Source organism: Venturia canescens, chromosome 7, assembly GCF_019457755.1.
Source record: "Venturia canescens isolate UGA chromosome 7, ASM1945775v1, whole genome shotgun sequence".
In the NCBI taxonomy this organism is placed as follows: domain Eukaryota; kingdom Metazoa; phylum Arthropoda; class Insecta; order Hymenoptera; family Ichneumonidae; genus Venturia; species Venturia canescens.
The window spans coordinates 14,297,381-14,323,977 of NC_057427.1; the positions used below are offsets into that span (position 1 = coordinate 14,297,381).

The 26,597-nt window shown below is 39.5% G+C and overlaps 1 protein-coding gene across 14 annotated transcripts in view; it reads right to left on the bottom strand.

The window, feature by feature from the left end:
- The window catches only part of Ca-alpha1D (Ca[2+]-channel protein alpha[[1]] subunit D), a 40,720-nt gene that overhangs the window by 5,471 nt on the left and 8,652 nt on the right, over nt 1–26,597 (bottom strand). Inside the window, exons 3-41 of one of the 14 annotated variants that reach the window (XM_043423893.1) lie at nt 25,436–26,014; nt 24,818–24,923; nt 24,594–24,733; nt 24,214–24,320; nt 23,967–24,119; nt 23,571–23,767; nt 23,307–23,410; nt 23,034–23,200; nt 22,835–22,937; nt 22,423–22,568; nt 22,203–22,276; nt 21,964–22,115; nt 21,632–21,842; nt 20,988–21,108; nt 20,591–20,855; nt 19,537–19,661; nt 19,124–19,374; nt 18,869–19,035; nt 18,451–18,538; nt 17,713–17,820; nt 14,699–14,806; nt 11,891–11,943; nt 11,657–11,803; nt 11,259–11,460; nt 10,856–11,125; nt 10,654–10,737; nt 10,267–10,317; nt 8,699–8,887; nt 8,500–8,602; nt 8,257–8,411; nt 7,956–8,180; nt 7,676–7,880; nt 7,207–7,442; nt 7,014–7,118; nt 6,806–6,924; nt 6,228–6,374; nt 4,130–4,485; nt 2,984–3,427; nt 483–610 (exon numbers count right to left, since the gene is read on the bottom strand). In XM_043423893.1, the coding sequence (XP_043279828.1) occupies nt 483–610; nt 2,984–3,427; nt 4,130–4,485; nt 6,228–6,374; nt 6,806–6,924; nt 7,014–7,118; nt 7,207–7,442; nt 7,676–7,880; nt 7,956–8,180; nt 8,257–8,411; nt 8,500–8,602; nt 8,699–8,887; nt 10,267–10,317; nt 10,654–10,737; nt 10,856–11,125; nt 11,259–11,460; nt 11,657–11,803; nt 11,891–11,943; nt 14,699–14,806; nt 17,713–17,820; nt 18,451–18,538; nt 18,869–19,035; nt 19,124–19,374; nt 19,537–19,661; nt 20,591–20,855; nt 20,988–21,108; nt 21,632–21,842; nt 21,964–22,115; nt 22,203–22,276; nt 22,423–22,568; nt 22,835–22,937; nt 23,034–23,200; nt 23,307–23,410; nt 23,571–23,767; nt 23,967–24,119; nt 24,214–24,320; nt 24,594–24,733; nt 24,818–24,923; nt 25,436–25,767 (6,444 nt within the window). In that variant the 5' untranslated portion in view covers nt 25,768–26,014. Of the gene's footprint in view, nt 1–482; nt 611–2,983; nt 3,428–4,129; nt 4,486–5,216; nt 5,261–6,227; nt 6,375–6,805; nt 6,925–7,013; nt 7,119–7,206; nt 7,443–7,675; nt 7,881–7,955; nt 8,181–8,256; nt 8,412–8,499; nt 8,603–8,698; nt 8,888–10,266; nt 10,318–10,653; nt 10,738–10,855; nt 11,126–11,258; nt 11,461–11,656; nt 11,804–11,890; nt 11,944–14,698; nt 14,807–17,712; nt 17,821–18,450; nt 18,554–18,868; nt 19,036–19,123; nt 19,375–19,536; nt 19,662–20,590; nt 20,856–20,987; nt 21,109–21,631; nt 21,843–21,963; nt 22,116–22,202; nt 22,277–22,422; nt 22,569–22,834; nt 22,938–23,033; nt 23,201–23,306; nt 23,411–23,570; nt 23,768–23,966; nt 24,120–24,213; nt 24,321–24,593; nt 24,734–24,817; nt 24,924–25,435; nt 26,015–26,597 lie in introns of those variants that run through there. The other 13 variants (XM_043423892.1, XM_043423891.1, XM_043423903.1 and 10 more) reach the window with 13 other exon arrangements.

The following is a 26,597-nucleotide window of genomic DNA, read 5'->3' on the forward strand; positions in this document are numbered from 1 at the left end:
TTGGACGATTGATAGAAAAATGTTTTGTGAATTTATTTGTTTTCTATGATTTTCTATGAATTTTTGATAATTGAAATTCTGCGAGGATCATTCACAGTGTTCTATAAGACAAAATACTGTGCGAGAAATGCTGATCTAAACTGAAAACCGTATGATTCGAGTGGTTGCAAAAACGGCCTCACAACGCGTATGGCGCTGCAGGTGCTGCTCAACGGTACTTGGCGGGCGAAACAGTCGAGCTGGTCGAGTAGTAAGCGCCGGTCCGGCCTGACACGAAACACGAACATGAGGGTCAGTCAGGCTGTTTTAGAGCATTATTCCGCAACGATATGAAACGCACCCTGCTTTTTTGAATGAATTCGAAAAAAATGTACGTCGCTGTCATCGTTGTCGTCGTCGTCGTCGTCGTCGAGAATTATTCGTAATATTTTTTTTTCGATGATGTACGAGTAAAGTGAAAAATGGTAAAGTGGTAAACTCACCCGACCGACGAGACTTTCAGCGCTACCGATGACTTCGAAATTAGGTTTTCGATCGGCCGGACTGCCCGGCAAACTGTGAGACAATCGTTCTGTTCCGACGCCCCCGTTACTCTCGCCGGCCCAGGAAACTAAGGTAAGAAATCTCATTAGATCCGATCCCCAGTGCAACTCGGGAAAATGACAACATCGATGAGTCGAATTTCGTGTATGTATTTCATTACGATAAATCTTTTTTTTGTCTTCCGCGTCATAATTTCATTGCATTTGAATTAAAAGCGAAATAGAGCGTCTATTGTTTCATGGTTCAATCCAACTAACGTGTATATCTGGGAAACAGAACTTTTAGTGCGGTAAAAAGCATCAGCGACGCCATTTTGTGACAAATATTGGTACTAACGCTCAGTCAGAGCTGTTTCTAACGTAAACTTTCATTACGTAAAAATCAACAAAAATAATGTTAAACGTTTATCAAATTAATGCGCAATACTCATCATTTTTTTCGAGCGAATACACATTATGGAAGTGAAAAAAGAGAGTTTTGATCGCAGGTAAACTGCTCTGGTGGTTCAGATATCAATTAAACATGGCGACTTGACGCTCACTTATTCTCACAAAAACAGAGCTTTTATATACAAAAAATGAATTTTTCGACTCGTCAACATGTTTATGAAATTTCATCATTTTGTTCTCATGTTCTCGTCACTTGCCTGCGTGATTTTGAAGCGCGGTTAGTGCTAGCAAAAAATAAAAATAAAATCGAACAAGAAAGCTACAATATCTTTGTTAGTTGGATGGATTTAACCAGTTAGATAATACACGAGGAATTCTCGGAATAATGCTTTTTTACACAGGAATATAGTGACACGAAAGCGCCCGACACAAGTTTTTCCTAATTAGGCTTGTTTTATCGAGCTGCATGCGTTCTGACAGTTTTGAGCAACGACCTTTATCGAGTGTAGAGCCACGGAGCTGTGTGTTTCCGATGTTTTTTTACTTCGTTTAATTTACGTTGCAGAGAAAATTAGTGTGGCGGTGATATGGTCGTGAAGTGTCGTGAAGAAGCAGGCTTGGGCATTAGCAAAAAACTTAACGATCCTCGAAGTCATTTATTTTTCTTCTCAATTCCATTCGTTCGAAATATCGATTAAGGGTGAATGATACAAAAGTCGAAATAATTAGAAATTGGTCAAATTTGGTGATAATGTTCTTCAACATCAAGTGCGAAAACACAAATTTTTTCAAAATTTTCTTCTGTTTAGTTATCGAGTAATTACGCATTAAAGCAGATTTCTTATGTCTGGAATGTATACCTATATATATATCTATGGAAACGCTATGCTTATACACGTGAACTTTAGTGATCAATTACTCGATAACTGTACAGAAGAAAAATCTTAAAAAATTTGTATTGTCAAATTTGGCACTAAAGAATATGTTCACCAAATTTTATAAAATTCTTATCATTTTGAATTTTTTTATGTTTTTAGCATGGTTTAGCATGGCAACATTGTATCGCCTGTGCAATATATCCTTAAGGAGGGTGGATAGCGACGATACAATGTTGCCATGCTAAATCATGTTAAATACATAAAAAATTTCAAAATGATAAGAATTTAATAAAATTTGGTGAACATATTCTTTAGTGCCAAATTTGGTAATACACATTTTTTAAGATTTTTCTTCTGTACAGTTATCGAGTAATTGATCACTAAAGTTGACCTGTATAAGCATAGCGTTTCCATATATATTCCGGGCATAAGAAATCTGATTTAATGCGTAATTACTCGATAACTGAGCAGAAGAAAATTTTGAAAAAAATTGAGTCCTCGCACTCGATGTTGAAGAACATTATCACCAAATTTGATGAATTTCTTATGATTTTGACGAATGTAGCCACCCTCCTTAATACATCGAGCCGTATGTAGGAGAGAAGCGCTTGTCTGATGACCAATTTTTCTCGTGAATTCGATTTTCGAGTTATTAAAAGAACTGCCCAATTCTGCTCGTAATCTACTAACGACGAGATAACGGGAAAACATTCGAAGTCTTTCTCTGACCGGTCAACTTTTTCGTTAGCCGTTTATCCCCAGAAATTCAAAGATAGTTCAGTCGAGGGAAACACTGATCAGTGAATTATCCGAGTTTCAAGTACCGATCGGACTCTGCATTGAAAAAAATAAATACCGTGTTTATGACGTCACAGCGATTTCAAATAGTTTTCACGAAAAAATGGCTGGACCGAAAACCTTAATTTTTAGTACTGATTTTTATCGGTTTTTATCTCTCGATTGCTTTTTGTTGCGACTATTGAATTGTAATAAAATTGTATGAGAATCCGAAAAAATTCGGAATCTCTCAAACTTGGATATTTTCGTCACAAAATGCAATAAACTGAAGTCTTCATTCAGTGCAGAGTCGCATTAGAGTCGGAGTGAAGAAAAAAAAACAGTGCCGCGAAGATATTGTGTTTCCGTTTTCTCTTGTTCCGAAACCGAAATCACCTCTGCCGTGGAAAGAAGCCCTGTGAGAGAAGCAGGATTCGCAGCCCCGCCATTGCCTCGTGTCGACATCGGCGAGATATCCGGCAACGGCGATCGCCTGAGTCTGGGCAAGTTTGAGACCGTTGGCGATGCTCCGATCGCCATTGTTGGGGTTTCTCCCGCCGGTAGGATCGACTCCTCGGCTCGTAATCGCTTTTCCCCCCTCGCCCGTGTGGTCTCGTCTTTTTCGTGTTTTCGACGAGATTCTCTCGAGCGGTCCCGAGCTCCCGCCACCAGTTGCACTGTATCTTGTCGACGGTGCAAGAGCAGCTACGCCCTTCGTACCGTTTGAAAATGTCGTTTTGCTCTTTTTCGTACGTTTTCGCCACTTGTTGCGCTTCCCTGAGGCGCTCGAACAGCCACCTTCTTCCGGTGACGTGTCTGCCTCTTCGTCCTCCAACGCTGCTGAGCATCGTTACGCGTTTTCGTTTTACATACTATTTCTTTGCTCACAATAATATCAGGCAATCGTTCGCGGGCTCCTTAACCTCTTTTTTTATAATTTCCCTATCCGCGTGATCTTACGACGAAGTTTAGCTAGAACCCATTATAATCGTTTGGGAGTCGAGGAGCGTTAGCGAGAGTCAATTTTCTTCCAGTCTTGTAAATTAAAAAAATTGTCAACTAGTAATCCCCAGTCAGTATTTACTACCCTCGAATTACACTCTAAATCTAAGTGTGTTATTGCTAACACACATTAAGTGTGTTCTGTACTTAGCGCCATAATGAAACTATAGATTTTTAACACACCATAAAACGTGTAAAAAGTGACCACAAGAAATCTACAATTTGCTTACGGCATTAAGTACAGAACACACTTTACGTGTGTTGGCAATAACACACTTGGATTTACAGTGTACCAAAGTTCACTTTCCAGTCGGTTTGAAAAAAGCTGATTCGAATAAAAAAGATGATTTTATATAGAAATCGAACTTGCGTTCAGCCTCAAATGACAGAGTACTTGGTCTGCAAAAATTTCGAAAGAAAAATCTTGAAATAATACAAATACTTGGGTACTTCGTCGCGCATTGTGAACGTTTTTTTTGTTTTTTTTTTGTTTTTTCACGTCCTCCGGAATAAAGGGGTCGATTGAAATGGATTTCGTACCGTGCTGATGACCCCAGGCGACTAAGTCAACGCAGCAGCCTCGTGACGCATACGAATAATAACAGGCGGCGCTGTTGGAGGAAGAACCGAAGCTCGGGCTTGGACTGAGGCTTGTCGTTGAGTCGGTGCTCGTATCGTTACGTTCGGTTGTTGTGAGTGCGATTGTTCCGCCGGACGATGCTGCAGGTGTTGTTGTTGCGCTTGTTGATGTAGTTGTTGAAGTTGTGCTTGTCGCTGTCGTAGTCGTCGACGGTTGACTCGTTGTTGCTGTGGTGGTCGCTGTTGTTGACCCTGGTAGGTTCCTCCGTGGTGGTGGAGTGGGGGGTGTCAACTGCCGCTCGATTCCGTCCTGAAGACTGCTCGAGCACGAACGATCACGCGTCGCAGCGTTTTTGCACAGCACCGCACGCGAATGGTGCGCGCGGATGGACAAATAAAAAGTGATGGATTTCGTATTTTCAATGATACATCTCTACGTATTTCTTGGTGTGTCGTCGGTGGTGTTTATTTTTTTTTTTCGTTTTCGTAACCTAATGCGCGATCTAAGAGGAATTTCTATACCGGTTAGTTTTTTTTTTTTTTCTCTTGGGAATCTCGTTTCTCGAGCACGGCAAACGCGTGGCATCGCACTATAGCAGGGGCTGTGACTACTCGGTCTATTTTATCTTTTTTATCGCACTCTACGTGCATAACGCGCGAGCAAAAATTCACCACTTGCGTTTGTTCGGTCTTGAGAAAAAATGTGTCGAAGGAACGTCGTGAAAATCGTCGTTCGGTTGACAAACGCGCTGCAAATATAAGTGAAAAAGTTTCTCGTGCTCGTGCTTTTTGCTCAGCGCGTTCTCTCGAGGCGAGTGATGAAACATAAATAAAGAACGGGCTATACTAAAAGGTATATCGTTTTACAAACGGGAATTAGCGTTTTGATAAAATACAAATTCTCACAGTGAAGCAGGCTGAAAGAGAAGCTGTTTCTCATTTTTTAGTAAGCGCAGGCAGAGACGAGTGTTAGAAAAATAAAGAAATATCGAACAAGTATATTAAACGTGGTCGACGACGATACGCCCCAACAGCTCCTTTTCCTTACCGTATTCGTTATTCGGGTGTAGGTAGTTACCGCTACCGGGTCCACTGAAATCGTATGACGATCAACAAAAGCGTGAAAAGACGAGACGAATGAAAAACGATCATGATAAAATTGATGAGTCATCAACCAAAGAGACGATAAAACAATCAACTTTGATGATAATATACGAGTTTATCGTAGTGGAAAAATCGACAAATTTACGACAATTTTACGAATGCTTAAAAACATCATGTATAAAACACATCTATCAATAGTAGTTATTTCCAAATATTATTGTATATATGGAAAAAATGAATATTGTGAGAACATTCAAAGAATGCTCAAGCACACATTTTTTTTTCCGCAGTCATTAAACACATAAATATTTTTTGAAGGCTCAAAACTACTTTGCCCCGTGAACGTAGAATTTTTTTCAGGGACTTATCTCAATAGTAAAACACCGATATAAATTTGTTGTTGACTTTTTCGAGCATTCAGACATGCACTAAAGTTTACAAAAAGTGTCGCGCGAAATAAATCGACTGCCTGGGTGAACACCGAATACACACACGTCCAATTGTACGTTAACGTATTTTTGTAGTGGTCTTTGGTGAGTGAGGTATTTGGTGCGATCTCGAATTACTCGAACACGTTAGATCATCCTCGGTACCTTCGAACTTGTCCGTCATCATTTATTTTTATTTCAATAACCGGGCACTGATTAAAAGTTCAATCTATTCGAAATCAATAGTATATTACTTATTCTATGCTCTTTTCAGGGTGCGCCAGTGATTTGGTAAATTGCGGATCGAGTTCGAAAGCGTGCGAGACGAACGGGAATCGAGTCGGCGTCGAACATCCATTAATCAGATAAGATCTATACGTTTATATACCAAGGGATACACCCGGAAGTCAAATAATATCGCGAATGAATCTTTCCTCGAAATTTTCGCACCGGCTAGCTTAAGGGCTTCGAATAAATGAATAATTTCAATGGCTTTTTTGCTTTGTTTTTTCGTAGAGACTACTTACTCAAGGACTTTGTAAGGATTCTGAATGTTGGACGGTTGGAGTCTCGAATCAGCGAAAACCGCGAGTGGTCGGAGAGGAATGTTCTCCTCGAGACCACTCAGCCGTGAGTCCATCACTAGCTGATTCATGGCACTGTCACTCAAACCCCTGAAAACGAGCAACATTTTCGTTCGTTTGATTTCCGCAGAGACGGAAAATGGAATTGCAATTTCGATTTTGAACTCGGCTCTTTTGACCTCGTTCATTCCCCTTTTTTTCACACTTTGAGGGAAAGTAAATCGTTCGGTTGTCTCTACGCAATTACCGAATCAATGGAAAAACTCTGGAAAAAATCTCTGGAAAGCTCACTATTTGGACCAAAATTGTGCAAAATTTCGCAAATGAATCGCGGAAGGTTTCGTTAATGAAAAAAAGTGTTTACGACAAAAACGGGTCAACTGCAACGTTTTCGGTGCTTTTCACACGCTACAGAATTTCCAAAATCACAGATAATCGCGTCATTTTCCGAATAGCATGACGTTGCCAAACATGATAACAGACTCGACGAATAACAGTAGCGAATAACGATAAATAATTACCCCGCTACGTTTGGCACAACTTGGTGTGATCTTGCAGTGACAGAATTGCCTCCATCGAGCACACCGGCTCGCTGTAACGAAGAGTACGGCAAAAAGTCGATCGAGTTTGTTGGCGACGCCTGTGGAATAATTCGGAATTGAACCACAGCTGATGAAATCGTAAATGGAGCAAGAAGAAATTAGCACCGGGGCCGGAAAGACAGCTTACTTTTGGGGCGTTGTTGGCGCTCGTCTTGAGGGATTTAGCTCTGTGGAAATGTTGATGACCCCTTCGCATGCTCGACCACACACTTCCAAAAAGAGAGTGATTCCTCTGGAAAAATGACGAATAATAACGGATCGATCAACATTTATCCTTCGTGGAAAAACTCATTTCAGCCTGAGAGGGAATTCCGGCTCACCCTGTGCATTGGCTCGGGATTATCGTCGAGTAATTCTTCCAAGTTTCCTGAGATAGCACGTTTCAATTCCGGACCGGCCTCGTGAAGGGTTCGCAATCCCGCTTGCAGTGTCACTGTGTTTTGGCAGTCTTTGTCGCCGTCCTTCATTTCCTGCTCTTTGCGCTTTTTGAATCTCCGGAAGTAGTCCTGTATGAGGAATGTCGCGTAAAACTTGCCGACTGTTACCTCGTCGTCACCTGTTTAGGAATCGGCCATTTTATCATTTCGGTTCGACCACTTTTTGCAGGAGATTCGTAAAAGCGAAAAATACTTGGGTAAAATGAATTTGATAAATGTTAATTAGTAGACGAAAATTCAATGCGGAACGTGAAATGTGCAGATTGAGCATTTGTCATCGCTTATGGAGCTCGATGTCGAGATGGAAAAAATGATTTTAATCGAAAGTGTGGGCAATGAATAATTAGCGAACCTCCCGGAGGCGGTACAACTTGATCAAGTAATTTGGGACTCGTTCTCTTCCATATTTTCTTGATAACAGCCCTCAAGGAGGCGTTGCACTCGTCAATATTGCCCTCAGTTTTGATGCGAAGGGAAGTTCTAACGACCGCAAAAAGCGTCGCATTGAAGAGAACTGTGCCATCGCTGTTCAGGGGCATATTCATAGAAACGAGTCTCTGGAATGGGAACGAAGATGCGGTTGAAAAATCGCGGTTTGAGTGCGGGTTGAACGAGATTGAACGAAAATGTACCTTGCAGGCAACGCGATGTGGACAGAGTTTACCGAATCCCAAGGGCGGTGAAATTTTCCGTAGCAGTGTCACAACGTCCAAGTGCTTTATACGTCCCTTTGCGTCTGGATCGTACTCGGACCATAAACGTATAAATTCGTCGAGATGGTGGGGTCCGAGAATGGACCAATCTCTCGTTAAGTAATCGAAGTTGTCCATGATTACGGCGACGAATAAATTTATGATCTGCGATGAGAAAAAAGGTCACTCAAATCTTGACGTTTGTCACACAATGTTGGGACACGTTACGCAAAGAACTTACGAGGAACGAGCATAGCACGTAGAAGGAAATGAAGTATGGGAAAGCAATGTCGTTGCCGCAGCCTGCAGGATTATTCTCGTCGTCGCTCTTCGGATCGCACTTTACTTTGCCAGGCCTCGAGGAGCAGGCGAGCATAATATTCTGCCAAGATTCACCTGCGGAAAAATCGTCCGATTTTTAATGTAAATCGGCCTCTTGTGTCCGAGGAATAATTCTTATGGGAATTTTGTAGGATTTTCTAACCTGTCGCGGATCTGAAGAGCACGAGAACAGCTTGAGGAAAAGTTTGGAAGTTGTTGTTGCGATGAATCGCAGTGTCGTCGTCGAGGACAATTTTTCCAAAAACCTGCAACGAAATTGTCCGGCATTTTTGTTCGTAGGAGGATTACGCTCGAGTCGGAGTTTTGGTTGAAACGTATGAAGAGCATGCTGTGCAACGAACCTGCATTCCGATTACGGCGTAGATGAAGAACAGCATTACAATGAGAAGAGCGACGTAGGGGAGGGCCTGGAAAGACTTAATGAAGGTCCATAACAAAGTTCGGATGCCCTCGCCTCTGCTCAACAATTTCACGAGACGCATAACTCGAAAGAGCCTGAAGAAGTTGATGGAAATAATATTGGAGCCAGGCTGAAAGAAACATTTCAAAGTGAGCCCTCCAGTTGTCACGCCAAAAGAAGAAATTCATCATTTTCGTCATATAAAAATTAGATCCGGGTTGACCGCCTTTCTGCTTCTCGTAAATCACCAACGGCCAAACATAAATAAATAATAAGGAATAAAAAAAAAATATACATAAAAAAGAAGGAAGAATCAAATAAAAAATGGAGCTTGTTAGATAAGCACGAGGGTGCACATTCTCGATGGACATGATCTCGCAGTTTGATTCGCTACTGCAAGCTTTTTCGAGCAAAGCTCCTCCTCCCCTCCCTCAAAATTTTGGCCCCCTGCCATTTTGTCGTCCCTTTTTCAGTCAGATCCCATGTCGAAATGTCTGTTTCATTCTCCAAAATCCAATTTTGTGTCACGATGTTGGGGACATTCACGTATTGAATCCTTCGGTAGCTGCAGACGCATCTCTGTATGTATTTTCGTGTTTGAAGAGGATGGAAAAACGAGCAGTTTACGATGAAACACTATTTCGTCGGGAGGATTTTTCTCGAAATAATATTTCTTCTCGAGTTAATCTAATTTTACCATTTTACCAGCATCGAGGCAGAAAAAAATAGCATCGACAAACGAAGCAAAATAATGTTTCATCCAAACAAAACAACTGGGAATTCTATAACAGCGACTACATTAGTCACGTTCTAATTACGTAATTGCTTTTTTCGTATTATTATCGGCGTCCAGGATACACACAATTTCGTATTATTATCGGCGTCCAGGATACACACAACCACACGCGCACTCACACATTTAAGTCACAAGTTTCTATACTGGGATACATTGAGTTGCACCATAAGGGAGAGCGTTTCAGAAATGGAAAAACAATTAAAAAAATCCAAATTAATAAGAATAGAGGATGAAAAATTATACAAATAAAATATTCACTGAATCCGAATTCTTCATTGAGGAAGAAAATTTCGTTTATCGAACGAAATTCAGTTAGTTGGACAAAAACATGATGGATTCAATTTTTTTTTCAATAACCAATGATTTCGTTAATTCAAGAAAAAACAGTTAAATCGATCATGTTTTCGTCCAACTGCAGATGAATTTTGTTCGACGATTGAAATTTTATTCCCAGTGTTCAATTTTATTTCAATCATTCAGCAGCTTTCGTTCGTCTACCACGAGATGCGCGAATTTATATGTTTTCCTCCATTTCTGGACGACGTAACATCCGTGCATGATTAAAAAAGTACAAAAGGTATATACGAAAATCCACCAATCACTATCTATAAATGGGTTTCTAGGGCAGAGGGCTGGGGTAGCTTTTTTCAAGACACGCACACACGCAGATGCTCTCGAATCACGAGAGTACAAAGTCATACACACATACATACTTTTTGAACGTTCGTTGGGAGTGCACCTCCCGCCTTGGCATGCACCCGTGCCTAGAAACGAAATTTTCAAGAAATAGGTACATCCTCCTTCAAGGGACCAATCATATTCAATATTGGAATCACTAACGAAATCACTAAAATTAATACAAATCATGAGAAGAATAATATAATTAGAAATGAACGAAACTTTAAATAAAGTCATTGAAAAATAATTGAAATGGGGGGTTGTGGCCAAATTCCTAAAATTCACGATCTTTTTCGTGCTCGAGTTCCTGTGGCATAATGTTTATTTCTCTCTTGAAAAAACAAAAAAAAAAAAATTAGTTCACCATCCAACGTCTTTATGAATTTTGCTGTACATTCCGGTTTGCTTATTATTAAACTTACGTTAACTTCGGAATAGACAATGTCGATGAAGCTACCAAGAACAATGATGAAATCAAAAACGTTCCAAGCGTCGCCGAAATAGTTCTGCAATTAAAGAAAATCGTTGGTTTTATCGTATGGATCGCCAGTGCTCGATGGTATTTCCGCACGTTTTTCAAACACTTTTGTCTCCTTATATTTCATGCCATTTCAACAGTCTGACCTTGAATCTAAAAGCTGCGAGTTTGAAGACGAATTCCAGAGCGAAGACTGCAGTGAATATCATGTTCAAGACGTCGAGTGCGTGGGTGTAGGGATCCGGCTGATTGTAGAACTTCATCGCGAGTGTAATCGTGTTTATTATAATAAGGGTGAATATCGTGTACTCGAAGGGCTGTGACGTAACGAACCACCACACTTTGTACTGTATACGGTGCTTCGGTATGTAGCGTCTCACTGGTTTTGCCTTTAGTGCAAATTCGATGCAGTTACGCTGTTGAAAAGGGTTCCTCATTAACCGCAATTTGTTTGAACGCAATTTAATTTTTATAATTATTCCTCATGCTGACACTTTTTTTTCAGGACCCCTCGTGCTGCCTCAATCACCGTTTCGTCTCTACACCAACCTGATTTTTGTCGAGCTCACAATTTTTGTACTCCTGTTCTCCCTCGTTCTGGAACGTAACAATGACGAAACCGACGAATATGTTGACCATGAAGAATGCAATGATGATTATGTAGATGATGTAATACGCCGCGACTATCGGTCGGAAATTGTGAATTGGACCGTAGTTCTCACGATTCGAGTCAATCGAGACGTATAACAGGCTGTAAAGAGAAAGAGACGCACGCCGACGATATCATCAAATAAATCCTGTAAATTGAATGGAAAATGAAAGCTCTTCGTTATTCAATTAATCGACAAATTCTTCCCAATCAACTATTCAATGAATTTGTCAGACAATTAGAACGAATGGAATAACTTATTCGGATGGAAATAATCTGGTATCGGATGAATCTTAACCTCGGCCAACCCTCGAACGTGGACACCGTGAAGAGCGTGAGCATCGCTTTGGCTACGTCGTCGAAGTGGAAATCGTTTCTCTTCCATGCTCGACCTTTCATCACCGGTCTATTTATATTGCCGTCTTCAAATACCAAATACGTCCCTCTAATAGAAAAAAGTAATAATAAATGGTAAATGAATGTTCATAACTGTTTGAAGTATGGTGCAGTTGGCGAATAATGGAAGACTCACCGGCATTCGGCTTCGGTGACTTTGGACTCGTCGTTGCAAGCGAAAAACTTGCCCTGGATGCGGCGAGAAAGAGAATATTGAAAATGACGATTGATGTACACGGAGTTTGTATGAAGAAATAGTTATTTGGAATAGCGAACAACGAGCATCTTGCAAAAGCGACGATTGTCATCGTTATTGTTATATTTTTTGAAGCGAATATGCAATTTCCAAAATCGAACAAAGTTCAATGAGTTTGTAGCGTGCAAGCGCATTTATGACGCACGTGATTTCCGAGATCATTATTTCGTTTGTTGCTTTATTAATCAGCGACTTCATAGTGAACGCGTAAAAAAAGAAAATTCAATTATACGTGCAAGTTTTGTGTTTCGTGGATACGGGTGCAAAAAAACTGTGTGATGAATCGTGTATGTACATATATGCAGAGAATACAGGACGGATTTTAATCGAGGGTTTGTGGCATGGCGCGGCGCGATTTACGATGACTATGAAAATGGTCCAGTTTTTATTTTCCCAGGTCTTCAGTGCTCTTCTATTTTCTTTACGTTCAGAAAGCCTGATAAATGGGAACGGAATACACGCCATTTTATTATGTCAACCATTTTTATTTTGAAGTCAGAATTCTTTCATATTTATTTTACAACGAAATAAATGCGAATATTTTATTAAAATTTTTAACGATTCTCCCAGTGGAGTGTGAATAAAAAAGTCCTTTCTTATTGTTTTTGTTGATCCATTATTTGTTAAATTATTTTGTTGTAAAATATTTTCAAGCACTCTACAGCGGGATTATTGATCTCAAGCCCCCACTCATTTTGGTGTGAAAATTTATGAGGAAATGTAATAAAACACATTTTTTATGGTCGCATCAAGTGGAAAAACACTGGTGGGAGGGGGTCCCAGAGAAAAAGAGATACAAAGAGCAAGAGAAAGAGAGAGAGAGAGATATGGCAAGAAAGAGGAAAAGTATGAAACATGCGTTTACACTGGCCGTAGGAAAACATCGATAAATAGGTCGGAGCTGTATAGAAATATTGACGATTCAAACGTGCGAAGGGCGGCTAATTCTCGAGCAACAAACTACGATTGTATATTTTGCGAGAAAAAAAACGTTCTGAATAATTGGGTATTTTCGAGTGAGCGATTGTTTGATTACGAAAAATCAAAACAACTGGAGGGTCAACTGTAAAAATGAATATTCCGATATTCTGCTTTTTCTCGGGCAACATGTACAATTGAAAATCTAAAGATCTCAGTGAATGCGCATGACAAAAGCCATGGGCAGACGTCGGGGTGGCAACACTAATCAGGCAACTCGCCGTCGTGTCATCTCTCCGGTGCATCGTTGAAACTCTCCAAGTGTAGCAACTCTACATCGTGCCAGGTGTCCAATCGCGTCTACCCTCTGTCGAGGTGAGTCCCGATCGTAGCAACTCGACTGTTACATATGCTCGTATTTTTCGTCGACTGTACTTTCCGCACAGAACTACTCGTACTTGACGAAAATCTTTGAAGCGTGTCAATCTTTCCATATGTACCGGCTGCCCGTTTCGTCAGCTCTCAACTTTATCGACAAATTTCTAATAGAATCATTTCATTTATGGATTCGTTATTCAATAATTCGACGAGCAAACATTCGTGACAGTCATAATGGATCTCTCTATAGTCTTTTGAAATGATGATTCTTCATAATACGGCGATGAGCAATCCAACTTCACAACTTATTAGCTTTTTGGAACAATCCGAAAAAACATTAATCGCGATATTTTTGGTACATATTTATTAGGGTGAGTCAAAAAGACATTTTTTTCTAAAGAATAGCCTTCAATATTTCCAGTATCACGAATTTCTGCCCAACTGCAGCCCTTTAAAAAAATGTTTAGGGGTCGTTCATAAAAATTTCATCTTTCCCATTTGAATAATCGCGGACGACTTTTGAGTTTCGTAACTCACGAACGGGCCAATATGCAATAATTCCGATGACAGGTTTTTGTATGGAATCGTACACTTTTGTAAAAGATCTCTTGTCACTTTGTGATAAATCTGCGCTTTCGAAAGTTATTCACAGTCAATCGACTCGATCTCTAGATAATTAATTTTTGCCACTTTTCCAGCGAATTGTCAGAATTGTCATAAAACATCGCGGGAACTTTTTTCGGAATAATGTTAAATGAAAAATTGTCACGTGGGAAAATTTAGATTCAACAAACTCAAACAAGTTCAAGCAAGCCCGAACAAACCCAAATATATTCGAACAAGCCCAAGAAGAATTATCATTTCGAAAGCCTGCAAAGAGATCTATTATGATTGTCACGAATGTTTGCTCGTAGTATTATTAAACAACAAAAACGAAAAGAAATGATTCTATTCGAAATTTGTCGATAAATCGGAAAGAAAAATAGGAGCATATGTAACAGTCGAGTTGCTACGATCGGGGCTCACCTCGATGGAGGGTTGACGCGCTTGGACACCTGGCACGATGTAGAGTTGCTACACACTTGGAGAGTTTCAACGATGCACCGAAGAGATGACACGATGTCGAGCTGTCCGATGCAGAGCTGATACCCTGCCGGCTAGACGTCGCCTTTCGAGTGCTGTCTGAGCTACAAGAGTGTTCGAAAGTCTCTTTGCTTTTTCCTTTTTCGTGCTTATGCGTGCGTGTCCACAATCTAAACACCGAAATAATGATAAGAGTAGCGCTAGTAATCTCTAATATCGAATGCATTTAAAGAAGTATGTTTTTATGAATATTTTGTGTGGTTTTCAAGACTTTCTGATGCGTTCACGTGCATAGGGATTTGTTTTTACCTTAAAGAGCTGTACCCCGATAACAGCGAACATGAACTGAAGAAGGTAGGTGACCAACATAATGTTGCCGATCGTTTTAATGGCGACAATCACACATTTCACCACGTACTTTATTTATACGCAGTTTTTGTTTGTTTTTCGTGTTTTTTTTTTTTTTTTTGGATTGTTGGTAGTATTCGTTTTTGTTTTGGATGAAGTTGCGAGCAGGGTGCGGAGGCGAGCACACAGCGGGATTGAAAATTTGGTTTTATTTTGTTGAGTTGAACGCGCGGGGACGATACGAGAGGCAGATGGAAACATGAGAAAAGAAAAAAACCAATAGATTAGCATTTGCTTGTTGTAAGGGTTGAGGGTGCAAGGGTTGAGAGGGGAGACGAGAATAGTTTTTTTCAGGGCAGTTTTTTTCATTCGTTGCGAAGTCCTCGCAATAATTTCTTGTCTTGCACAGGGTTAGTTGGGTAGGCGAGGGGCGGGGTAAGGGTTTTTTTTTAACTTTCTCACAAGGCGGAGGTCAGCTCGTAAAACATTTTTTCGTATACTAAACACTAAAAATTCACGCGCTCATCTGAATCGTGAGTCAATCCTTTCTCGCCCTACCAACAAATCGGACACTGCACACTTCTGTTCACCTTGAATTATTTACTTCAAGCTTTTTCTCCATTTATTAATTTTTTTGTTATTCAGCGTCATTTTTTTCGAAAAATTGTTGTCATTCATTAAAATAATTAGATTTATCAAGACAGCTTTGAGCGAAAATTGTGCTCGACTGTGTTCGAAAGGTCGAATCGGGTGCACGGTGTTTACCTCGGCAATGCACCTGTGGGATACCGAAGCTTCATTTGCAAAAAATACAATCGTTGATTCCATTCTCTTGTAAATTAATGAATCAGCGCTTGATAGTTAAGTTTTATTTTTGTCACCGCCGGGTGTCGCACCGCGCCGCCACGAAGCCAAAGGATTCGACAGGATTCATGTTCGTACAGAAATTTCGAAAAATTGATACACTTCCTTTTTTATACTTGAAACTTTAGTATCGGAAAGAATGATTTTTCTTAAACTCGTGAGTGGAGATCATTTTCCTTTTTTTTCCGATTGTGTCGTTCGGAGAATTTCTATTTCTGTGAATATCATCGACAGAGTGAAAACGTTTTAACAAATAGCATAACGGCTTGAAGGATACGAAAACGCGCGGGAGTTTATTTCGTGTTAATATAGCGGCACACCACTGTAACCCTAAAACCGCAACACATGCAACTTCAAAGGTTTGTTTTTCTTTAAGGTATTCCTTTCGCAGGGCCGTATTTTTTGGTGATGGGAAAAGCTTCTGCTTCTGCCATTTTTCCAACTTCTATCGTTGATATCTTTTTTAAACATTCGATAACCCTTTATTTTTATCGTTGCTATGGATTCCTTACATTTTTTTCTATCCGTGAGACAGTTTGTATAAGGAATTTAAAGTTATTCAGTGTACGAATTATTGAATAGGAATGTGGTGATGACGGATTCTCCATAAGCTCCCGTAGAAATTTTACGATTTTTAACATTTTAATTCCTCGTTAAATGATCGATAACCTGACCTGAAATTTCGCCAATCTATTTGAATGCAGTTGTACTTTACTGTAAATTAAAATCAATTTTTTTTAGGGATTTCGGGTTCGTGAAAGGAATACCTCAAATTCAATGATAAAACCGAAAGTGACGATGAGAAAAGAAAAAAAAATAAATCGGAAACTGCGACGTGTGGGCATTGGTAAAGGAGAAGAAAAATCAATCCGAAGATAAGGAGAAAACCACAACGATCGAAGTGTTAGATGAGGAGTCGAGGGATTAATCGTAGATTTCGAGCGACGCGGTTTCACAGTCATAACGTATTAAATAACATCGAACGTGCTTCTATGTACTATAATATTTATAGTAAATGTAATAGCATAAGACTATAACTGTACGTTTACGTGTACAAATATATGGTCCATTTTTTCATCCCACCACTTTCTCAAATTTTTAGTTTTCAATTCATATTTTCGATATCTCTGTAACCTGGCGGGAAGATCAAATAAAAGAGAGGAAGGATTGAAATATCTTGTCGAAACGACATTAAATTATTTCGTAAGCAATAAAAAGAAGCCAAAACTTTTCATCGATTTCGAAATCGAATGATTATCATTTTGAAATAAGTAGCAACAATTTATGATTGATTATGTCGACCATTTGAGCTTTTTTCTACGACGAAAAAATGAATCATATATTGGTACTTGATGTATCGTAACGGTGTTTCATCGATGGAAAATGCATTACGTGGGAAACACACACGATGATACAACTGAACTATTTGACATACACATATAGTTATATAAATATTTATATAAGTATATGGATTTGCATATAAATATATAATATATGGAGACACGTTTTCACACGGTGAATGAGACTCCGCATCTTCGTTAGGAAGAAGCGATTCTCTCTACGGGTTGTTAATATCGATTTCACAATATTTCAAAGACATGTCATTCGGGGTACCCAAAGGTGCATTGTTCGGGAATGGAATGTACAAAAGTGTGTGTATGTTTTGACAACTTTATCAATGGTTTAAAGCCTCTGGGTCAGTGTTTTTGACATCTGCGACAAAAGCGTTGCAATAACTGAGTGGAGCTTAAAGGAACTATGTACTTTCTCGGTCTCGTTAATTTTTGTCGCTGCGCCCAAGAGTCTTGGAAGGTGAATGTACGAAGCGCGCGTGATCGAGATCTAGTGTGAAGTGTTTTTTTGTTGTGTAGGAGGAGAAAATGACCGAGCAGTATCGTATTAATGTGGCATGACTGGCGACGATCTCAGGGGTTGGTCAGGGGTGAAATGACAAAAAAACACAGATAAATAACACTCGAAAAAATCCATTTCAACCCGATTGAAAATCTCGAAAGAAAAAATTCGGTCCGTTATCTCTCCTCGGTCTACGATTTTCTTTTGAAAATCTTTCTCAAAATATTATCATACAGCTCTCAGCCTGATCGGCATACCTTGAAGAGCTGCACGCCAATGACGGCGAACACGAACTGCAGCAGGCTGGTGACGAGGACTATGTTTCCGATAGTCTTTATCGCTACGATGACGCACTGTACTACGTGCTACGATTTCAACATCAATCAAATAATTAACTGCTTTTTCTTCCCCAATCAGAAACAGAAACATTAAAGCTTACGTCCCTCGTTTACTTCTCCTGGTTCGGTGAACTCAAAATTCAATTTTCTTGCTAACAATTTTACTGTCAACTCGTGTGAGGACGATAATAAGAGAAAAAAAAAAAAGGAAAGCGAAACCTTTTTTTTCATATCGATCGGATTCATCGTGAAATAAGTTGACAAAAGCAGTTTTTTCAACGGTGCAGGTTTTCGCCTGCTCCTACGTTACCCAACTAACCCATTTCGCATATTTTCTTCTTCTCGATCGACGTACGCGATAAGCGAGTATCGACAATATCATGAATGAGGATTTTTTTTTTGGGAACATCATCAATTACATTAATTCACGTGCGTCATTCCAGGTCAAACGTTCCCCTTTAAATTCGATTTTTCTCATTCAGTTTTTTTTTCTCGTTTTTTTTTTATACATTCAACGGTTCCTGAGAATTGACAACTCATTAGAGTGAAATGTCGAATATTTTGACCTGCAATCACCCACGCAGCAGTCATATAAGTTTATTCGTTTAAAACGATATAACTGACATAAAAAGAAAAAAATTAGAATAGCAGAAATACCTTGAGGCCTTTGGCCCTATTGATGGCACGCAATGGTCGAAGTACACGAAGAACTCGAAGAATCTTGACTATCGATATAGCGTTAGACCTAGGGGAAAGGGCCCTGGAGTTTAAGTTTAAAGGTAGAAGACGAAAAACCAGAAGAAGAGAGAAAGGGAGAGAGAGAGAGAGAAAGAAAGAGAAAGTGAAGGAAAAAGAAATAAAGTAAGAGGTAGAGGCGTAGAGAGAGAGAGAGAGAGAGAGAGAGCGAAGAACAAAGAAAGAAAACAAAGATATAAGAAACCAAGGCACTGTAAAAGTAAATAATAGAATTAAAATGAAAAAATATTAACAGATGGAGAACAGAAATGAAAGAAAAAAAAAGGAAAAAAAAGAAATGTTAAGTTTATTAATTCATCGCGAGATTTGTCAAGTATACCTCCAGACCATCGAGATGAGAGAGACGCAAACGACGAGAAGATCGAGAAGATTGAACGCTGATCGGCAGAATGCTCCATCGTGCAACACGAAACCGTACGATACCATTTTCAAGAGTATTTCGATCGTAAATACCGTCGTGAAGAAATAATCGAAGGAATTTAATATCTGTCAAAGTAATTGAAAAACAATTGTTTACTCGCCCTTGAGAATTGACTAAAAAATGATAAAACTGTTCTTATAGAGGTTATACTACCTGATTTCTGTACGACGTAGCTCTGAGAGGATCTTCAGCAGCCAGCATAGCCGATGACACCATTATACAAACGAGTATAACGTTTCCGAAATGACTGTGGTTGCACAGCCAATGACAAAACACTCGGAATCGACTCGTCTGAGAGAATATAAAAAAAGAAGAGCCCGGAGGAATCGGTTGCTTTTCCGTTCCTCCTTGTTTGTACTCCGACATCCGACGTGGTCTTGCCGATATTCCTTCGCCACCGTCATCTTTTATAAAAAATTCTCCACTTTAAATTGAGCGTGTAAAAAGCTAACAATTCTTACTTTTTATGTAGCGGTTTTGTTGTTTGTCTCTTTGTCGAGTGGGCTCGATGGAAACAATGAATTTCGTTTTGTCAAAAGACTTGAAATCATAAATTCAAAACGTACCGTTCATGTGCCCATCACCCTCCTCGTCCTCTTCGTCCTCCATTCCGTGGTCCAAATCTTCGTCGTCCGAATCGATGTTTAATCGTACCTTTCCATGACGATTTGATTCCTCACCGTCCTTTGACCTTTTGGGAGTAAACGAATCGAGCTTACGGTTATGCAAACGAATCGCGATGAATCAATAAACGTACAGGAGACTTTTTAATTTTATGATTTTTTTTTCGACCGAGCGGTTCGGCTCGATTCTTGAAGTCCGAAAACACCGGCAACTATTTTGTTTTTTTCTCATGCTCGAAACAATATCTCAAAAAACAACTTTCAATGAGCTTCGAAACAGCTCAGCTGATTATTATGAAATTCTACTTTCATGAGTTTTCTCATAGATTTTACATTTTTTATTAAGGGGGTCACCCCATGTGACAGCCGGATTTTTTCCGTTTTTTTCTCGATTTTTTGTGGCGAGGAAAAAGAACATAGACTTTTGAAATTTGAAGGGTTCGTTTATTGATATTTCAACTCTATGATAAAATTTTTAAACTCTGATATCTCGGGTAGACGCAAAATTTCGATTTTCAAATCGAAATTTTGCCTTTGAAACACAAAATTTCAGTTGTCAAATCGAAATTTTGCGTTTCAAAGCGCCATAGTTTTTCAATTTTTAATATTTCTGCATGATTATAGTTCAGGCGATAGCCACTGCATTATAAATCAAAACGCTTTTTCGTTTTTTGATCTCAGATTAACCAATCCCCCGGAATCGTGGAGACGATGGAGAAACATATGGGTTGCTATGGAGCAGTGTAACACCGAGAGTCTACCCGAGATATCAAAGTTATAAAATTCTGTCATAGAGTTGAAATACCAGTAAACAAACCCTTCAAATTTCAAAAGTCTACGTTTTTTTCCTGTGCCGCAAAAAAATCGCGAAAAGACCCCAAAAAATCTGGCTGCTACACGGAATGACCCCCTGAAGTCGCAGCGTTTTCAATGACACGAAAAATGGATTTTCTTCCCTCACGATATGTTTGCAGTTCATTGATATCCGATAACTCACATCTCTTCGTCCATGGCGACTTCATAATCGTCCATTGTTTCGTTAGGATCCTGCTCGAGATCGGTGCCCTCGCCTTCGTCTTCGCCTCCCGTTAGATCGCCTCCGTCCTCTCCTCCGTCGCCACTCATTTCATCACGTGCCGGAGAACCACTGTGAGATTTGTTTTTCTCTGCTTCTTCTTCAGCTTCCTTCTCAATGGCTGTTAGCGATTCGGCATCGGCGAGATTGTCGACGGCGATAGCCAAGAAGACGTTCAGCAGGATGTCTGTGTTTTTTGCCATTGATTGCGGTCAAGGAAGCATGAAATTTGAATTTTCGTACAATTATAATCGACTGTTGTCAAACGAAGATCGCTAGGAAGAAAAAATAATCGCTCAAGACGAGTTTTCAAGGATACAATTGCCGCAAATGAAGAGAATTATGAAATAAACGCATGCGAGAATTCCGTGGCTCGCGACACCCCCGTACGCTCGAATTCCCACGTACATAACTGCGTTCCAATCTTCACCGGTCAAAATCTGTAATTCATTCAAAAATTATCCGTCCAGTACATAACGTGCAATGCTAAGTTGAAAGATTTATGGGGAATTGAAACTATTTCATGAAAACGAAAAGATCGATTTGCTCTGGAACTTCGACAACAGATTATTCTTCAACAGAAAGTGCAAAATTTTGAAACGGATTCTCCATACAATAGTCGAGAAAGTGAAAAATTGTATCCACTTCAAAATTTTCCTACAAAAGGTTCCCCTTTGAATTGTCATTCCCGAGAAAACATATCACGAAGTCTGTCAAGAGTAGCGCAAGAATTTTGATCGTTCAATTTCGGATGCATAGCAAACTTTGTACTAAAAACGTTCTGCCAAAGTTGCTATATTTTTTAATTTCCGTGAGTTGTTACAAACACGTTTATCTGGTCATTTCGTTTCAAGCGAGATCCCGGTTGAATACAATTTTTGAGGAGTCAACAGGAGAGTCTGTGATCGTGGCAAAGTCACTGTCTCTATTTCAAAATTCGGTGTACAGTCATTGGCATTTTACCTGAAATACTGTCAGCAAGCTCTGCCAAAAGCTGTCGAAATTGCTTCGTGATTTATCCTGAAGATCGTCGAAATTGAATTTACCACCGAACACCTGCATTCCCAGAAGTGCAAAAATAACGATGAAAAGGAAGAGAAGCAAGAGAAGCGAGGCGATCGATTGTATCGAGTTGAGCAAGGATGCTACTAAATTGGACAAAGATCGCCAGTACCTAAAAAAACAAACGACACAACATTCACGATCCGGTTCAACGATAAAAAATATGATCTCGATAATAGAAAAAATAATTATAAATTAATATTGCAAATGTAGCTTGAAATCGTGGTACTTACTTTGTGACTTTGAAGACACGAAGCAATCGGACACAGCGGAGTACGGATACACCGAGAGGTGGCATGATTTCGGTGTTGGTCAATATCATTTCACTGATTGAGCCGATCACGACGAAGCAATCAAAGCGGTTGAAAAGCGACACGAAGTAGCCCTGTGAAAATCGTTCTTGTTATCAATCCGAGAATTAGGAAAATGCATCGAAATAATAAATAAAATGAACATTTTTATAAAAATTTACCTGAAATCCCAAACTGTACATTTTGAGCAACATCTCCATGGAGAACAGAGCAATGAAAACCGTATTCGTGTAATCTGAAACATTGGTTTTCGATGATTTTACTGCTCGCGATGGATGCATTTTTTGGCAACAGCAATCAATGAAATCGTCCATAATTTTTTTTTTTTATCATACGTCAATGATGATTGATGTCAGCTGATAAAAAATTGATTATCCGAACCTTGGAACTCGTCCAGCCAGTCTGGTTGCCTGTAATGCTCGGTTGCCAATACCCCTGTGTTTAGAAACACCAGAACTATGATGAGCCAGTAAAATGCTTGAGATTTTACGGCTTTCCGACACGCTCTTCTCATTCGTCGATTCACCCTGTGTAACATGACAAATCTCATTCGTACGAACGTTTGATTCTCGAAATAGAAATTTTCTTATGACTTGGTTGTATGCGAAACTGAATCGACCGAATGAACTGGAAAAAATCTCTTCGTGATTCTCGATTCATGCGAATGAAGAACAATTATTTCACTGGAATAATAGCTATTAGAAGTGGTCATCGAAAATCAGGGGCGCCAGTCGAAAAAATAAAATTACAATTGATTCTTGTGGTTTTTTTTTTATCATTCAAATTATTTCACCTGTCAAAATCTCGTTTTTTTCTTTTCCACGTGGATTCCTGCTGCATTCCTTCCTCATCACCTTCCAGCCGATCCGTGCTTTCCATCTCGCTCTGTTGTTTGGCTAAAAGCGTTGAAACATGTCGGAATAAATGTTTGTCTACTGGCAAACGATCTCGTAGATGAAAATTATTGATGGACAAAAAACTCCATGACATACGTTTTCCATCTTGCATTTGGGTCATTTCATCAGCCTCCGCATCGATATCCTCGCCTTGAGTGATCCAGTCCAAGTAGCCCCTTAAGTCATCCTCGATCTGTTGTTTTTCCCGGAGTTTATGAAAGTCGCCACGAGCTTTTGCTTTCTCTCTTTCCTTGGAGAATTCTCTGGGAAACAATGAATTACGAATTAAGATAATACGGAATAGCACAAAAGAGAGTCGATTCTCGTAAACAAAACGTTTCGAAAAAAATTCAATTTCGTTCTACTCACCCGGACAACACACCAAGAATCAGATTCATGACGAAAAATGCCCCAAGAATCACCATGGAAATGAAGTAGAGCCACTGCCACGTACTCCCCATTGCGTCTTCGATCTAAAATATTGTTTACGTTTCCAAATAAATATTATAACGTTTCTCTTGAAAAATTTTTTAAAAAATTCACTCTTCGTTGTTTTTGAACAATGGAAATTTGGTGTTTTCCCAAATAACGGAAAAGAAATTGTTGAAATAATTGAAATGGAGAAGCACTAACGTCGTAAAGTACGTCGGTCCATCCCTCGAGAGTAACACATTGGAAGACGGTCAACATCGCAAGTCCGAAATTATCGAAATTGGTGATACCATTGTTTGGACCTTCCCAATACCGACGACTGCAATAATATTCATCGCCAAGGCTGCTGCACTGGAAACCCTGATCGCCACACGGATGTGGGTCTTCCATCATTTCCTCTGAAAATATTCAAAAGTTTTATTTTTTTCTCAAATTTTTGATTTTTCGAAAAAAAAACCGAAGAGTCGTAAGTTACTAATGGCAACAAATAGTTGAGCATTACTAATGGAGACGATAATGACGAATCGTTGATAATTAATTAATTGCCATTTCACTATAAAGTAATTATAAAATTAATCCAATGAATGAACTCATTACCGGTGAGATTGCTGCGACAAGTTTTATGCAACTTTCCGGAGAAGAGCTCGAGGCCAATTATAGCGTAGATTATGATGACGAAGAGTACGAGAAGAGCAATGTGGAGCAACGGCACCATAGCCCGAAGAATGGAATTGAGAACGACCTGAAGACCTGTTGAAAAAAATTGCATTCTCAGACTTATAAAAAGAAGTTTAAAAACATGAAAATCAACTCGAAAAGTTCAAGAGGGGCAGAGGAAGCTTACTTGGAACACCTGAGACGAGACGAAGTGGTCGTAAGACCCTGAAAGCTCTCAGAGCTTTCACGTCGAAGCCTTCCTTTATCAATATCGTCAATATTGTACTGACCATGCTGCGTTCAAAAGTCATTTTAAAATCATTATTATTTCAAGGCATATTCATCAAACCAACTGATAAGTCGTTAGACAATCAGATAAGTCGTTAACATCAAGTTGGATACTTTCAAAATTGGATCAACACTTTATTTTCTTGAATTCCATCTTGGTCGTCACGAATCGTTGAACGAAAAAAAAATTGTTGCATAACCAAATTTGCGTCGTCACTTCAAAGCGACGCGACGAGGTGGCGAGGATAATCGATTATTAGAGAAAAAAACAATGCTTACCCTATGACAACGATTGTAAAATCCAGCATGTTCCATCCGTTTCGAAGATAAGCGCCAGGATGGGCCACGAATCCGTATGCAATAATCTTCATCACGCATTCGAGGGTAAACACAACGAGGAAGATGTATTCTATTTTTTCCTAAATGACACAAAAATTACAGGATAAAAGTGGTTGGACACAGTGGCATCAGAGTTGAAAGAATTAAATTGCAGGCTCATTTACCAAGTACAGATTCGTCTGATTCGAATCACCGCAAGGAAATGGAGTGTAAACGGCCAAAGCCACGCAGTTAGCGAATATAGTTGTTAGAATAACCCATTCGAAAGGTCTGTGAAAAGTATCGTTAAGGAATTGCAAGTCTGCGTTATTTGTCATTTGCCATTGGATCATTGAAATCATCATCGTGAAGCCACGAACATGATCGACGTGGTTCAACTGACCTTAATTCTTGATGACATTGAACTTTGCAACGTTGGTGCCCAACGAAAAAATAGGTGAAATCAAATGTTTTTTTCGTCCATTTCATGGGACTCCAACGTTGAAAACTTCAGCATCGTAATTCTTATCGGCATGTCATCGTTGAGACAATTAATCGCCTGATAATAATCAATCAATTGTCTGATTTACTTGGAGTTTAAAAAACTGTCTCGATTTCTCGATAATTGAAGATTCTTTTGAATCATGGATTTTCATCGGTGATGAACGGGAACATCCAAATGGGAATGATGAACATTCAGATTGGGGCTTTTGCCAAAATAAATTGTTCCAAAATTTTCAATATCGATGATCGAATCCTAAACGCAGCAACCACGGCAGAAAAATACATGAACAAAAGGATACTTCCATTCGACGATACTGATGCACAACTTCCTCAATGGATTTTTGAGTGGTAAACAAAATAGAGCTCTGACAGGTCGGTCCGGTGGAGGTTTGCCCCTTCTCGCGGGACGTTTTTTCTCCGCTGCGGCAGCCGCGGCCGCTTTTGATTCAGCAGGTTGCAGCGCATTATTGGCCCCGGTAGGATCGTTGATCGGTGTCTCGTTCGTACTTGGGGCATTGTTGTTTTCAGCAGTTGGTGTTTGGCCGATGTTTGAATAATTAGTGACACGGGCCCCGTTACCGACCGCAACACCGGGACCCGAAACGTCACCATTATCATTCCCCGTGTTCATCGGTCGCTCGTATCAATTTGCTCGGTTCTCCTGTCCCGCGGCTTCGGTCTTCTTCTCGTTATATTTCTTGTTATCTTATTGTCCCAATCACGTCCACTCGTGTTCCTTCTAACGACTTCCTTTAATCGCCACGGTCGATCAACCCAAACGAGCGATCGACCCCGGATCAGAGCGACGCGTCTCCTCCTGATCGCCCACCTCCTTGGCATGCTACGGCGAGATTATCTTTACGAGCTTCGTTCCAGAGCTGCTTTCAACAGTCCATCAAAAACAATCCAAAATCAATTATTCCAACTTGACCAATTTTTCTTTTCATCTATTTACACTCTATTCATTTAAGGAGGGTGGATCACGAAATCAAAATAATCAGAATTTGATCAAATTTGGTGATAACATTCTTTGGCATCAATTATACAAATACAATTTTTTCAAATTTTTAATAATTAAGCGTTAAATCGAAGTTCTTATGCACGAGATGTATAGCTGTATCGATATGTAAACTCTATGTTTATACACGTGAACTTTAGCATTCAATTACTTGAGTGCTATGTGGTAGAAAAATCTTAAAAAATTTATATTGTCTTATATATTTTTAAAGAATGCATTTACCAAATTTTATTAAATTCTTATCATTTTGAAATTCTTGATATTTTAAACATGGTTAAGCATCGCAACATTGTATCGTCGCGATCCACCCTCCTTAAGGAGTTTCAGTACAGAAGTCAAAATATTAAGAAATTGATGAAATTTGGTGATAATGTTCTTCAACATCAAGTGCGAAAACACAAATTTTTTCAAAATTTTCTTCTACTTAGTTATCGAGTAATTAC